General features: G+C 55.8%; 1 protein-coding gene across 3 annotated transcripts; it reads right to left on the bottom strand.

Moving 5' to 3' along the window:
* Window positions 1-752: 752 nt before the first annotated feature.
* On the bottom strand, window positions 753-12,715 carry Stk25 (serine/threonine kinase 25). 3 transcript variants are annotated; one of them, XM_048344352.1, is made up of 12 exons: window positions 12,536-12,714; window positions 12,294-12,388; window positions 7,096-7,326; window positions 6,475-6,531; window positions 5,462-5,570; window positions 4,601-4,758; window positions 4,330-4,515; window positions 3,940-4,085; window positions 3,554-3,668; window positions 3,062-3,133; window positions 1,880-2,016; window positions 753-1,358 (listed from the first exon to the last, which is right to left on the bottom strand). In XM_048344352.1, the coding sequence occupies exons 2-12, from the start codon at window positions 12,321-12,323 to the stop codon at window positions 1,319-1,321; spliced, it is 1,281 nt and encodes a 426-aa protein (XP_048200309.1). In that variant the 5' UTR covers window positions 12,324-12,388; window positions 12,536-12,714; the 3' UTR covers window positions 753-1,318. The 3 variants fall into 3 exon arrangements, with proteins under 3 accessions (XP_048200309.1, XP_048200311.1, XP_048200310.1); XM_048344353.1 differs by lacking the exons at window positions 753-1,358; window positions 1,880-2,016 and adding an exon at window positions 2,541-2,750 and having other exon boundaries at window positions 2,966-3,133; window positions 12,536-12,715; XM_048344354.1 differs by lacking the exons at window positions 12,294-12,388; window positions 12,536-12,714 and having other exon boundaries at window positions 5,462-5,647; window positions 7,096-7,234.
* Between the last annotated feature and the right edge of the window lie 1,897 nt (window positions 12,716-14,612).

The following is a 14,612-nucleotide window of genomic DNA, read 5'->3' as shown; positions in this document are numbered from 1 at the left end:
TGGCCTAGAAGGGCAGGGTCTCCACTTTATCAGCCTCAGTGTTCCTTGCTGACTCAGTAGGCATGCAACTCCACCCCACTTGTGTAAGTTAAAATAAACCACCTCAGCCAGGCACTGGTGGCTCACACCTGTCATCCTAGCCACCCAGGAGACTGAGATCTGAGGATGTTGGTTCAAAGCCATCCCAGGCAAGAAAGTCCTGAGACTCTTTATCTCCAATTAACCACCAGAAAACCAGAAGTGGCACTGTGGCTCATGTGGTAGAGCACTCGCCTTGAGCTAAAGAGCTCAGGGACAGAGCCCAGGCCCAGAGTTCAAGCCCTACAACCGACAAAGATAAATAAACCATCTCAGCTAGGCACTGTTGACTCACACGGGTCATCCTAGCCACTCATGAGGCTGAGATCTGAGGCTCTGTTTAAAGCCAGCCTGGGGCAGGAAAGTTTGTGAGATTCTTATCTCCAATTAACTACCAGAAAACTGGAAGTGGCACTGTGGCTCAAAGCAGTAGAGCACTAGCCTTGAGCAAGAGTTCAGAGCCAGTGCCCATGCTCCAAGATCAAGTCCCACAACTGACAAGCCACCTCCCACTCGCATCGCCCCTCTGCCCTGTTTTGTTCTCCAGCAGGCCATGTAGCACTCAGTCTACAGGAACATCCAGAGTGGAAACCAGACTGCAGGGGTGGGGCGTCCCGGGGAAGGTCTCAGGCTGCAGGAACCCCACCTGGCCAGGCTCCACACATGAGCACGTCTCCAAGCCACGTCTTTATTTAAAGTGGTGGGACCTTCAATGCTCTATGAAAACTAACACCCTTCAGAACACTTGAGATTAAGTTCAAACTGCTTAAAAAACAAAACATTCTGGATGACTTGAGTACTCATGAGACGACGAAGCATATGATCCCATACCATGAGGCAAGTCCAGGACCATGTTGGGCCACCATGGACCCTGAGGACAACGCCCCCAGGGTGGGGGAAGATGGAGCCACTGGATCCGTAGCTGCTCTGCTCCTTGGTCTGAGTCCAGAGAGCTGGGCCAGCTTTAGAGAGAAGGAAGGCTGCAATGGCCATGCCCCCTGCCAGTGACTCCCTTGTTCACCATGGGCTCTCTGCCAGAGGTGTTGCTTCAGCCAAGCACGGAGCGTAGACAGGGTGGGGTAGCTGCCACATGGAGCAACACACTAGGTGGGGAACAGGAAGGTGACCTGGCTGTGAGGTCTGCAGGATGGCCTGTCCTTGCAGTCAACATGAGGGAGCTTCCAAGTCAGCAAAGTCCAAATAAAAACCCTTCTCCCCCTTGCCACGAAGAGCAGCGCGCTCAGCGGGTCGACGTCAAGTGGTTCCTGCTATGTGAGAACCTGCAGGGGAGAGGCTTGTCACCACCCCAAAATGCTGTCTGGGCATGCAACTCAGCAGCCAGGCCTCCCTCTACTCCTCAGATGCAATATCACCACCAGCAGCAGCAGCACCTCAAAGTTTGTGTCCCCGGTGTTCAGTTCTCAGGAGCAGCACTGACTGGCCCAGACCCGTCACATCTGCATGAGGCCCAGCAGTGGGAACCCAAGCCCTCTGGGCTGCTAGAAAGGCTCCATGCCTGCCCCACATGTCCCTTCACCCTGGACTGGAGGTGACTTCAGGGTTCACACTGGTCAGCTTACAAAGCACTCAAGCTGCGCTGCTACATGAGCACGTGTGCTTCAGAGGCAAAAGAGTCAACCACAGGATGCTGTGATGTTAGGGCCAAACCTTCTGTGCACAGCTCAAAACCACGGGCAGAAGCCCACAGGCACAAATGAGAGAAGGCCAGTTAGTTGTCCCCTTGCAGAGTGGACCCTGCAGGGGAAGGCACTGCCCAGCCCTTCCACAGCTGGCTGCTCACCTCTGTACACGCTCCACCAGGTGCACCATCAGCTTGTCTGAGATGCCAGGGCAGGACTCCTCTGCCAGGCTGAAGGCATTCTCCAGCTCCTCCAGGGCACCCACACTCCCGCCACTCTGCTTGTGTTTTTCTTTGAGCTGCAGAGAAATCCCGTACTTGAATGGGGCCTCACTCAAGTCCTGGGACAGTCCAGGAAGCCAGTGAGGAAGATGGGTGAAGGCAGCAGGTCCACACTGATGATGGGCACCCAGGAGGTCCTTCACTTATAAGGCCCACCATTCTTCTGCATCCTGGGCCTCAGTCCTCAAGAAGAAACCCTATGGTCTCCTCACAACAGCATCAGGACAGCAATTACATGGGACCAGTGACTCCCAGAGTGCACTGCAGGATCTTCGGCAGGGGCGGGTCTCAGCCATCTACTGCTGAGGCCTCAACACACAGAGCAACCTCACTGAGGTTATGACCCTGCCCCATGGCCCATAGAGCTGTTCTCTACCCAGGCCAGGCTTAATGCTATCCTTGGGGAGGCTCTGCCATCTCCATACTCCCACCTGGGGTTCCAAGAGATGCTGTCACCACCAGGGGTGGAAATTAGCTCTTGGGAAGACAGACATGCCCCAAGACTAGACACAGGGTGGTGAGGGGCTGACCTGCCTGCATCCGATTTTGGGAGACAGCTCTAACTTCCACCAGCACAAAATGTGGATTTAAGGTCACATGACCACCAAGAGTCACCTTTAGGCCTCCCTGCCTTGGAACTAACCCCAACCAGCCCTAACCCTCCTCCTCCTCCTTCCCCAAAGGGTCATATAGTATACTTGTATTTTGAGAAATAAAATTCACAGGTTTTTAATTCTACTTCAAAAGTCACCTGGGGGGCTGGGAATATGGCCTAGTGGCAAGAGTGCCTGCCTCGTGTTCATGAGGCCCTGGGTTCGATTCCCCAGCACCACATATACAGAAAATGGCCAGAAGTGGCGCTGTGGCTCAAGTGGCAGAGTGCTAGCCTTGAGCAAAAGGAAGCCAGGGACAGTGCTCAGGCCCTGAGTCCAAGCCACAGGACTGGCCAAAAAAAAAAAAAGTCACCTGGAAGCTGAGAACCACAGCAGGTCTAGTAACACAAAGGGTCCAGTGGAGAGCACGCCCACCCCAACACCACCCCGGGCTCAGCCCTGTCCTCACCTCTCCAAACACAGGCCGGACAAGCGTGGTCAGGCACTGGGACCTCGGCTGTCTCTTGACAGGCTCAGTGGGCTGTAAGGTGGAAACGGAAGCACCAGGTTAGACTGGGACTAGATGCTGCTTCTTACTCTTTTCTGGCATCCTTGAGCGGATGCTCAGGACACTGCCAAGTGGCTTGAGCCAAAGACCTGCAAGACATCCACCCAGAGCCAGCTCTCACCCATCTCCACAGAGTGGTACTGCGGGGGCTGGGGATATGGCCTAGTGGCAAGAGCGCTTGCCTCGTATACATGAGGCCCTGGGTTCGATTCCCCAGCACCACATATACAGAAAATGGCCAGAAGTGGCGCTGTGGCTCAAGTGGCAGAGTGCTAGCCTTGAGCAAGAAGCCAGGGACAGTGCTCAGGCCCTGAGTCCAAGCCCCAGGACTGGCCCCCCCCAAAAATAATAATAATTTGTTCAGAGTGGTACTGCGCCAAGCCAAGGACAAACCTTCTGTGAGCCGTGCAGGGCTGTCCCCTTGTGCAACTTGCTATGCGGACTCGGCCGGATGGTTGGGGGAAACGTCCAGATGGGGCCCTGCTCTCCGTCCTCAGCCTCGCCATCGCTGAAGGGGGTGATGAATTAGGAGGGCCAGTGGGGACACCAGGGCCTGGGGGTGGGGGTGGGGTGGGGACAGGTAATGTCTTCTTTGTGTCATAAGCCAGGAGGCCCTTAATTGAATGAGGACCTGCCGGGGCTGCAGCGTGATGGTACTGCAGGTCCTGTCTTTTGGCTCAAGAGTCCCTGCCTACTATCAGACCCCACCCACATCCAAGTACCCAGGAGCATGGGTGGACACTCAGAGGAAGCCCCTTGAGGACAAGCAGGCACCCTACATGTCGGAGTCCTCAGAGCTGGACTCCTCGCCGTGGCCCTCAGACTTCCAGCGCTTGTAGCGGTCGATGAGCTCTGTGAGGAAGGAGGTCTTCTTGGTGTAGCGTGTAATGAATTTATGCTTCAGGAGTTCCTTGGCAGTGGGCCGCTGCCGGGGCAGGGAACAGAGAATAGTCACCAGGCACCAGACACAACAGCTCTAGCCTGCAGGAGTGACCCAAGGCTGAGTAGGAATATGGAGTCAGGGAGGGAGGGCCTCACAAAAGGAGGCCACTGTGAGGTGACTGGGTGGCTGCACCTCTGGGCCCTGTCCCACCCTAGTCAATGGCCTCTACCCACAAGCTCCCTAGACCCAGCCTGCCTTGAACTGTCCTGGTGGGGGTGGGCCTTACGAATCGGGGGTCCTTGTTGAGGCAGGCCTCTACGAACTCCTTGAAGGCTCTGCTGTGGTGGCCCTCCAGGGTGGGCGGACTGTTCTTGGGAATCAGGAACAGGACGCGCATGGGGTGGAGGTCAGAGTTGGGCGGCTCCCCTTTGGCCAGTTCAATGGCAGTGATGCCCAGAGACCAGATGTCAGCCTAGACCAGGCACCACACAGGACACTGCTACAGGCTGCCTGGAGCTGGCCAGACCACCCTCCCGTCTCCTACCCCAAGAACCTACCTTGAAGTCGTAGGCCGACTGCTTGATAACCTCAGGTGCCATCCAGAATGGGGTGCCCACGAATGTGTTTCTCTTGATCTGTGTGTCCGTGAGCTGCCCAGCCACCCCAAAGTCTGCCAGCTTCACGTCACCCTGCTCCGACAGCAGGACGTTGGCAGCTGCTCAACACAGGAAGGCAGATGTTACCCTCCACTCTGCCTCTGGGAAGCCCTGCATGCAGCTGCTTGGGCCATATGACAACTAACTACCTGGCCTCATCACTTCTTTTTGCCAAACTAGGCCACTGGGGCACAGCAGGCAGAAGCCCACAAACTAGAAAACCCACCCTAAGCCCTCCTACCTGAGTAGCTCTAGGATCTCTTTGAATTTGGCTTTTGGGGCTCCCTCATCATGACCTGACCCAATGGCTCTAAGGAAGCCCCTCAGTGCCCACTGTGTCCCTCACAGGGGTAAGAGGCTTGGCCTCCAAGCCCTGGTGACATAGGTAACATCTGTGATTTAAGATGGCCCCAACCCTAAACCAAGTACGTGGCTGGCTCCTTCCATGAACAGGTTTATGAGTCTAAAAAGGTTCTGCTAGGTAGGGTACATGTTTGCTTCACTGGTAGAGCAATTTGCCTAGTACGTACAAAACCCTTGGGGTCTAGCCCCAGCACCATAGGGGGAAGAGCTGCTATTGGCAGTGTCCTCTGGAAACAGATCAGGAAAGGCTGCTCAGAAACAAACAGAGCAGGATGGACTGCTCAGAAACAGATTCTTGGGTGGCTGCAGGGTTCCTACAACCCATTCCTAAACCAACAACCACTTCCTCCCACATGCCCACTGTCAGGGCCGGCGGGAGCCGTGCCCACCCTGCAGGACCTTTGATGTCTCGGTGGATCTTGCGCTCCGAATGCAGGTAGTCCAGGCCCTTCAGAATCTCCCGCAGGATGGTAGCAATGTAAGTCTCCTCCAGAGGGCCTGGTTTCAGCTGGAGGGAGATGGCAGGGAAGAGCCTCCGCGACAGCCCACCACACCCAAAGATCATCAGTGCCTGAACTCTACTGCCTGTCAACAGGAGATGGGGTGATCCTGCAAAAGGCTGGTGCTTTGTATGAACTTGAGGCCTCACACTTGCTAGGCTGGTATTGTACCATCTGAGCCATGCCTCTAATCCTGCTTCTTGCTAGTTATTTTGGAGATGGAGTCTAGAGAACTTTCAAGCCTCCAGATCTGTGTCTCCTAAGTAGCTAGGATTATAGGTGTGAGCCATCAGTACCCAGTCTCCTTTAAGTACTTCTGAAGTAAAACTCAAGTGTCAGTGGCCTGTCAGGAGGTAGGCCTAGTGGAATAGGGGTGGCAAAGCTCCTTCTTTTTTTTTTTTTTTTTGGCCAGTCCTAGGCTTTGGACTCAGGGCCTGAGCACTGTCCCTGGCTTCTCTTTGCTCAAGGCTAGCACTCTGCCACTTGAGCCACTGCGCCACTTCTGGCCGTTTTCTATATATGTGGTACTGGGGAATCGAACCCAGGGCTTCATGTATACGAGTCAAGCACTCTTGCCACTAAGCCATATCCCCAGCCCTGGCAAAGCTCCTTCTAAAGAACATGAAGAACAGGGTCCCAGCCACACCTCAGAGCTCTCCCCAAACACACTGCCCACCCACCTGCCTGCCTGGGGACTCTAACCCTGCCTGCATCTCCAAAATCAAGCAGTGGCCCAGACATCTTTGGGCACCCATCAGCACTATGACTATGGATTTGGTTTGGGTTAGGCACTTCGTGGTTGATGACTGAAGCACTAAGACTGGAGATTTCCAAGGATCTGCTGGGAAGGGCATCCTGGGATGGGGCAAGAGCACCTCCCACAGCAAGTTGTCGCTGGGGCAGCCAACTCACCAGGTCCAGTGCAGAACCACCACCCAGGTACTCCATGATGATCCATAGCTTGGTGCTCTGAAAGCAGAGAAACCTGTCAGTACCTGGCTGCAGGTACAAGGGGCATGCCAGGCGTGAGGTCCACAGGCCAACCCCTCGTGCCACCAGGAGGGGTTAGCCAGGGCTCAGGCCATGGGGGCCCAAACAGGCAAGGGGTCAAGCACACCTGACTCCCTCCCCCACACCCCTGCTACATGAGTGTGCAGCACACCAAGTGCTCAGAACAGTGAACAGCTCATCAAAACCAAGCTGGAGACTCAGCCCAGAGAACCCAGGAAGACGGCATGTCAGTCAAAACCAGGGCCAGGACCCAATGCAGCCTACTGCCAGCAGGCTCCTAGCAGTGCCTGGACGGGCACGTGGTCACTTCCAGCTCCTCACACCTGCCTAGCTTGTTCTTAGCACTTCCCAGAACAGAGCCTGCTCTGTTGGGAAGCTTATTATCAAGGCCTTTTGGCCCTCCAGAGATGGCCCCATGCGTCCACCAGCATCCTGCCCTCTTCCTCCCTGGGCCATAGCCTCTGGAGGCAAAGGACGGGTACACACAGAGCCTGAGGGTTCTCCCAACCCTCCCACTCAGACCTTCAGGTAGGAGCCGAAGTAGCGTGTGATATAAGGGCTATCACACTGGCTGAGCACAGTGATCTCCTGCTGGATGTCCTCAATCTCGTCCTCGGCCTCCTCCAGGTCGATGATCTTGATGGCCACCACCTCCTTGGTGTGGTTGTCGATGCCCTTGTACACCTCCCCAAATGAGCCCTTGCCGATGCGGTCCAGCTTCGTGAAGAGCTCCTCGGGGTCCACTCGAGAGTGCTGCAGAAGCACAGAGCAGAGTAGGCAGGGCATGGGAGCACTGGGTGAGGAGAGCCACTCGGCCAAGCTTGCCCTCCTAAGGGAGAGGGGCAAGCCACAGCCCCAAAGAGCGCACCTCAAAGCCAGCTCACCGTGGGTTTCTTTCATTCCTTGTTCTGAAAATCTGCATTTAACACTCCAGTCTCCAAGGAACAGTGAGTCCTGATGTAAACTATGAATCTGGCTACGTCTTAAGATGGTATCAGATGTTAGTGAACCACCTCCATGCCAGATATTAATAGGGCTGGGGAAGGGGCACCATGTAAAGGGATTTTTAGAGAGGCTCCCTCATTTTGTTGTAAACCTAAAATTCCTCCAGTAATCCCAGCTACTTAGGAGGCTGAGATCTGAGAATCGTGGTTCAAAGCCAGACAGGGCAGAAAAGTCTTGGTGAGACTCTATCTTCAATTAACCACTCAAAAACCAGTCATGAAGCCGTGGCTCAAAGTGGTAGAGCACTACTTGAGCAAAAGCACTCAGGGACCTAGGCTCTGAGGTTCAAGCCCCATGACTAACAAAAAAAAAAAAAAAAACACACAACAAAAACACTGTGAAAGAAAAACTCAGCATGATCTCCTCCTGTTCTCGGCATTTCTTGAAGCCACTCCTCTCTGCCTCATTCCAAGAGAACTGAGACCTCAATATGTTTTGGATGGCTGGTTCAAGATAAGCAACACAAAAACTCTGCCCTCAGCTTTCAATAAAGCCTGAAAATTGCTGAGTCGACAGAGAAGATGCCAGATCACAGCCCAGTGAACTCCAAGCATTAGCACAAAGGTGTGTCATTGGTCAAACCACACTCTGGGATTTTGAGCCTGGGGTGCCTCAAGGTAGCAGGAGTTAACACAGCTCCCGGATTTCTGCACAGAGGGTAGAGCAATAGAGCACTGAAGGACCACACTGGATACACCCTGGCCCATCACACTTTCTAGGCACTCAAGAGCATGTTCTCTTCAACACCCAACCACCCTAGCAGAGGCCGGGGTCATGACATGCAGAGAGCATGCCAGGGTACCTCAGGACACACAAACTTACTAGGTCCATGCAGTGGGAGCCCTAAACCTCATCCAGAGATTGTCCACCACCAGCAATCTCACCCCCACCAGAAGTGCTCACCCCTAAAGAGGTTTCCCCTCACCCGACCACATCGTGGTGCCAATTACAAGTGGTCAGGCAGTGGGAAAACACTTTGCCAACAAGTAAAAGGACCTGGGTTTACTCCCTAGCACTGCAAGAATTATAAAATAAGAAGTGTTGGGGTGCCAGTGACTCACACGTGTAAACATAGCTACTCAGAAGGCTCAGATCTGAGGATTGCAGTTCAAAGCCAGCCTGAGCAGCACTCATTTCCAATTCACTACCAGAAAACCAGAAGTGGGTTGCGACTCAGAGTGGTAGAGTGCTAGTCCTGAGCCAAATAGATCAGGAACAGCACCAGTTCCTGAGTTCAAGTCCTACACCCAACAAAAATAAAATAACAAGTGGCCAGGCATGAAAAACCCAAACCTCACCTTGGTATATACTGCATAAATTCTGTAAGTTCAGGTGCTCAACTTACTCTGTGCTTAAATCAGGGTCTGCCTCCCCTCCACCCCCAACTGTCTCAGGGCCACCTCAGCCCAGGCAGAGGGACAGTGCTGGGCCAGCTAGACCCAAATCTGAGAGTACATTATAGCCAACTTGCTGCCTTCCAAAGGTTTATAGCCAGGAGAGCAGGGATGGCAGAGCACACACCTGTGAAACATGCCACCAGGTCCCTTTGTGAACACCAGGCTCCAAACTGAAGAGGAACTCGGTAGTGAGTCCTGGTGGGGGGAGGAGATGGCTAGGGAAAGGCTCCACTAAAACAACACCACTGCAGCACAGAGCCAACCCAATGCTTCCAAGAGACTTGCTAGGCAGGGCCTGGGGTATGCACAATCAGCCCTGAAAGTCATCAGAGCTGGCACTCCAAAGGAGCCAACGGTGCTGTCCACACACATCCTGCTTAGCCAAGTAAAGAAGCAATGGATCCAGCCCAGGCGGACCCTTCTTCCTCGGCCCCACCAAAACCACGTTTGAAAGAAAAACCAGAAAAAAACCCACTCCACTGTGACTGAGTCAGAAAGCTCAGGTGTGTTCTGGTTTGGGCGAGGAAGCACATCCAATAGACCCAGGACCATGCACTCTCATCAGAAACTCACTGGTCAGTAGGTGAGCAATGTTAAAGTTACATGGCTGGGGGCTCACACCTGTAATCCTGAGCTGCTCAGAGGGCTGAGAGCTGAGAATAGTAGTTCAGAGCAAGCACAGGCAGAAAAAAGAAGTCTGAAAGACTCTATCTTGAATTAACCAGCAAGAAGCCAGAAGTGGAGGTAGGTACGGCTTAAGTGGTAGAGCACCAGGCCTGAATGAAAAAGACAAGAAAGGCAAACAGGTTCTGAATTTAAGCTGGAGTACCAGCACAACAATAAACACTCAGTCCTGGGGCGGCGGCTCACACTGGTAATCCCAGCTGCTCAGGAGGCTAAGATCTGAGAATCATGGTTCAAAGACATTGAGACTCTGATCTCCAACTGACCAGCAAGAAGCTGGAAGTGATGTGTGGCTCAAATAGTAGAACATCAACTTTCAGCAAAAAGCTAAGCTCAGACGCCAGCACCAGCTCAAAATAAATAACTAAATAAAAACAAATTTATTCTCCTGTCATCCGTCCCTGTGCTCCAAGCTCAGTCCTGAACACCAGGCACAGTGCGAGCTCTGCCTGCTTCTGCTCCATCAGACCCCCAGCTGCCTTCTCAAGCCATCTTCCCATCACTCAACCCTGGGATGCTGCTCTGCCAAGTGCAGCCACCTGGCTCCCTTCGGCTTAGCCCACTCTCCACCCCAAGGGAGCTGTCCCAGAGACTGGGTTGGCCACACAGCCTACACCCTACCTGGCAAACAAAAACTAAGTAGCTCCCTCACCAGGTTCCTCCTCTGAATAATGAAGTATAGGGAACTCTGGAGCAGAGCGGTGAGACCAGGAAAGAGTTAAGGGGTTGGAATGGCACCAGGACAGCACTCAGAAGGACCCCAAACTGGACCCTGGACATGTCTAACAGTCAAGTGTGTTTAAGTTAGAGCCGTTTGGACACTAGAAGCTTGAGACCTTGATGATAAGATGAATGTCTGTGTTATGGTTAAATGTTTATCGCTCCCCTCTGCTCCCTAACTATAAAGGGAATCAATTATCACTATGCATACAAACTATACCTCAAGTTAACGGTTGTAACCACAGGATAGATTGATACCATAGTTTCTGCATGGACCTGTAGTCACCTCCCCTGTACTGAACTAAATAAATGCTTGCTAACAGGAACTTGGGGTTCCGAAGTTGGTGAGTGCTAGGCCCCCAGGGGTCCCCTTTCCTATCCTCTCTCTCCTTTCTTAGTTTTTCAGCCCTGGTATCCTGTTGTGCTGTCCCTGGTTGCAGGTAGCAACAATGGAGATGGTGTGTACCATCACTCAGACCATTCAACCAGCTTTGGTGATGGAGACACCTGTTCTCCCATTCAGCCTAGGGGGCTGCCACATCTGGAGCTTCTGCCTGCCAACATGTCTGCTATTAGTCACCCACAAAACAAATGTGACAAGCAACCCAGTACACACAGCCAGGGCCATACCCAGCCACCACCCAATTAACAACAGCCAAGTGAAATTCTTTTTTAGGCCTTCCAAGGTTAGGCAAGAACTGGCCAGGGAAGTCTTTATAGAGAAGTAACCAGTGGGAGGAGGAGTAGCTACTAACAAAAGGACTGCCCACAGGCCATGGGGCAGTGGAAGAAAACAAGAGACCACAAGGGTTTCTGCAATGAAAAACTTAGTCATGCCAGTGGCTCATGCCTATAATCCTAGCTACTTAGGAGGCTAAGACCTGAGGATCAAGGTTCAAAGCCAGCCCGGGCAGACAAATCCAATGACTCATCTCCAATTAACCAGCAAAGAAAGACAGAACTGGAGGTGTGGCTCAAGTGGTAAATAAAGAACCAACTATGAGGGAAAAGGTCTAGCGAGATGGTGCCATGAGTTCAGGCCCTGGTACCAGCACAAGGAAGGGAGGGAGGGAGTAGAGGGGGAAGGAAGTAAGGGAGGTAGGTAGCCGTGTCTCAGGCTGGACAAACAGTCCCTAAAAGGACAAAGAGCTTTCCTTCCTTTCGAGTCCCTTTCACCAGAGAGCACAACAAGCCTGTGCTCCCTCTGATGACCCCACCGGCTCCAAATTGCAACCCTGGGATCAAGGGTGAAGCTCCTAAAAATTGGCGAAGCAGCGAGTTTTCTCACAAGATGTCAAAATTTGTCAGCAATTCTGATAGCCTCATTCGGCATCAGCCAGTTGGGACCACGGCTGGTCCCGGAGCCCGGAGCAACAGCTGTTGAGTGTGGCGCTCCAGGTTTCCAGGCTGGTCCGGTTTCCTCCGCGAAGCCCTGGCTCCGTTCCGGCCCCGAGGCAGCAGCGGGCGGACGCGCTTCCGGCCCAGCCCGCCCAGCCCGCCAGGAGGCCGCACGCGCGCCGGGGGCGGAGGGGGCCTGCACCTCCGCGGAGACGGGGGGCGAAGCCCTCGAACCCGGGGACACCCAGCGGCCACAGCCCCTTTCTCCACGTCACTCCCGACCTCATGGCAAACGCGGGGCTTCCCGACAAGTGGCCAGCACCCAGGCCTCGCCCTCCCGGCCCAGCGCCCGGGGGCCTCGCGGCAGGCGACTCCCGGGCCTCCGCTTCCCGGTGGCTGCTCGCTGGGATGACGACATCCCGTTAGGCAACGCGGGGAAAGGCGACCTCCGGGGAAGGCGCGGCGAGCCTGGGCCGGACCTCCGCTCCCGCCCCGCGGCCCCCGCCCGGCCCCTCCTCGGGCCTCCGCCCAGCTCGGCTTCCACCCGCGGCCCGGCGCGGCGCCCGCTCCACTCACCTGGTGCGCGAAGCCCCGGAGGTGAGCCATGTCCGCCCCGCCGCGGCCCGTCGTCCGCCCGCCGCCCGGATGCCCGCGCGGCCTCGCTCAGGCCCCTGCGAGAGACCCGGGGCCGTGGGTCGTGGTCGGTCCGGCGACCCCGCGCCCCGCCCGCCTCCTCGGCGCCCGCGCTGGGCCCGTCCCCGCCCGCCGGGCACGCCCGGCCCCCTGCCCTCCAGGAGCCGCCCCCTGGCCGTGCCCACCTCCGGGGGGCTCCATTCCGGCCTCCCGGCCCGCTCCGCCACACCGCCCGCAGCCCCAGTCTCCGGGAACGCCCCGGCCTCCCAGTCGGCGGGACGGCGGCGGCGACGACAAAACGTGGGTGTCGTGGCGGGCGCGAGGCTTTCTGGGACTCCGAGTTCCGCAGCCCGCCCGGTGCTTACTGCGACCTGCGGCTGCTGAACTACAAGTCCCAGCAGGTCAAGCGGCGGAGACGTGGACTCGAGACCGCAAGCGCACAACGGCCTCTAGAGACGGCGACTACAAGTCCCGGCAGGCCACGGAGGGCGGTGGGAGAACGCAAGCGCACAACCGACTCCACGGGTGCTGACTACAAGTCCCAGCAGCCTGCGGGCGGGGATCGGCCGCAGGCGCACGACGGACCTGCCGGGGAGCTACTCCCGCTGGCCGGCGCCTGGGGACGCGCTAGGTTGATGGGTCGCCTGGCCACTCTTTGCCGGGAGCCCGCCCGGTCCTCGCGTCAGGGGGTCTCAGGTCGGGGTGGGGGAGCCTCACATCCGGGCAGGGGGGCTCACGTCGGGGGCCTGGCGTTGGCTCCCAGTGATCCTGTCCGTACCGCACGTGCAGAACCCCAGCCCCGGCCTGGGGAGAGGGCGGCCTCTCGCCTCAGTTTCCCCTTCTGTAGCGGTGTCCTAGGACTGGGCGCCGGGAAGGCTCCAGTGGCCCCAGCGGACAGAGCACGGTGCCGACCCCGGTGCTGCCTGGTTCCTGCACCCCGAGAAATCCGGGGGCCCGCGGGGACCCGCTGTGAGCGCGGGCGGCGTCGCCCAGGCTGCGTCCCCCCCCCCCCCGCGTCCCCCCTCCCCCTCCCCCTCCCCTTCCCCCCTCCCCCCCTCCCCTGCGGGCGGCCTCCAGCCTTTGCTTTCTGCCTCCCGTGTGTTCTCTCTAAACCACACTCTGGATGTTCTCCATCCCCCAGCTCCCGGCGCCAGGGCAGCAGCGGCTCCGCCACTCCGCTTCCCGTTGCCCCACCTTGATGGCGGCTGTCATCCCAGGCCAGGCTTCCTGAAGGCGAGGTGGTGCCCACCGCCGGCCAGGCCAGCACTGCAGGAGGACGCAGGGAGGGCTAGTGCAGGCCACGTACACGAACCCGTGTGGTGGCAGCTCCCATCTTCGTAGTCAGTAATCCTGGCGATTTCAGAAGCACCTAGGGCTCCGCCCTTGCTGCTTGTGACCGGTGACTTTGCTCCTGGCTACCCCAGGCCCGATTGCCATCCCGATTTCAACTTGCTTTGGATTCTCATCCCGTTTCTATTTTCCACCTTACGGCTCCGTATTTCTATTCATTCCAACTTGTCTTTCAAGCTTCATAGAACCTTTCCAGCAATACTTTTTTCTTGGTGCTGAAGATCTGACCCAGCGCCTTGCAAAGTGAGAGCCACCAAGCTAAACCCCTCCGCCTAGGCAATCATTTCCTTTTTAATTTCCAAAAGATGTTCGTGTTCCTGCTTCCTGTTCTTGTGGATCATGCAAACAGTAAAGTACATGGAGGGTCCAGCTTCTAGCAGGTGATGGGAAAATCAGTGGGAGAGCGTTCCTGATGAAACTCCCTGGCGCAGTGTGGTCAGGTCATCGGTTGGTGATGTGAGCCTGGCTCATGTGGGTTCAATGCCCAAGACCAGGATTGAACTCAGCTCCCTAAAAGCCCCACTCACACTGCTGCAGAAGATTCAGCTGACCCCGTGGAGACTAAACATGGAGAACTGGGGTGAGAATTGTCAGAGTGAATCGGCCTTCAAGCACATCAGGTTTAACACATGAGAAGATGAAGCCCAGTGAGGGGTGAACAGACAACAGTACGGACTAGACAACTAGACAGTCCACTCCAGTCTAAGTAAATTGGGCATGGGTGATTATTCCTCTTTCCTAATTGGCTATTTACCACTTCCCCCAAGAATCTACTTGAGATCTCTCTCTCTCTCTCTCTCTCTCTCTCTCTCTCTCTCTCTCTCTCTCTCTCTCTCTCTCTCTCTCTCTGCCTGGGCACTGTCCCTGAGCTGCTTTTGCTCAAGGCTAGTGCTCTTCCACTTGAGCCACGGC

Source organism: Perognathus longimembris, chromosome 4, assembly GCF_023159225.1.
Source record: "Perognathus longimembris pacificus isolate PPM17 chromosome 4, ASM2315922v1, whole genome shotgun sequence".
NCBI lineage: Eukaryota > Metazoa > Chordata > Mammalia > Rodentia > Heteromyidae > Perognathus > Perognathus longimembris.
The sequence above is the reverse complement of the archived record's forward strand: the minus strand, read 5'-3'. Positions and strand labels throughout refer to the sequence as shown.

Coding starts and splice junctions, on each gene's coding strand:
- Stk25 (XM_048344352.1), bottom strand. CDS start 12,323: ATGGCTCACCTCCGGGGCTTCGCGCACCAG. Junction 7,327..12,293: donor TCCGGGGCTTCGCGCACCAG/GTGAGTGGAGCG, acceptor GTGCTTCTGCAG/CACTCTCGAGTGGACCCCGA. Junction 4,086..4,329: donor TCAACAAGGACCCCCGATTC/GTAAGGCCCACC, acceptor CTGCCCCGGCAG/CGGCCCACTGCCAAGGAACT.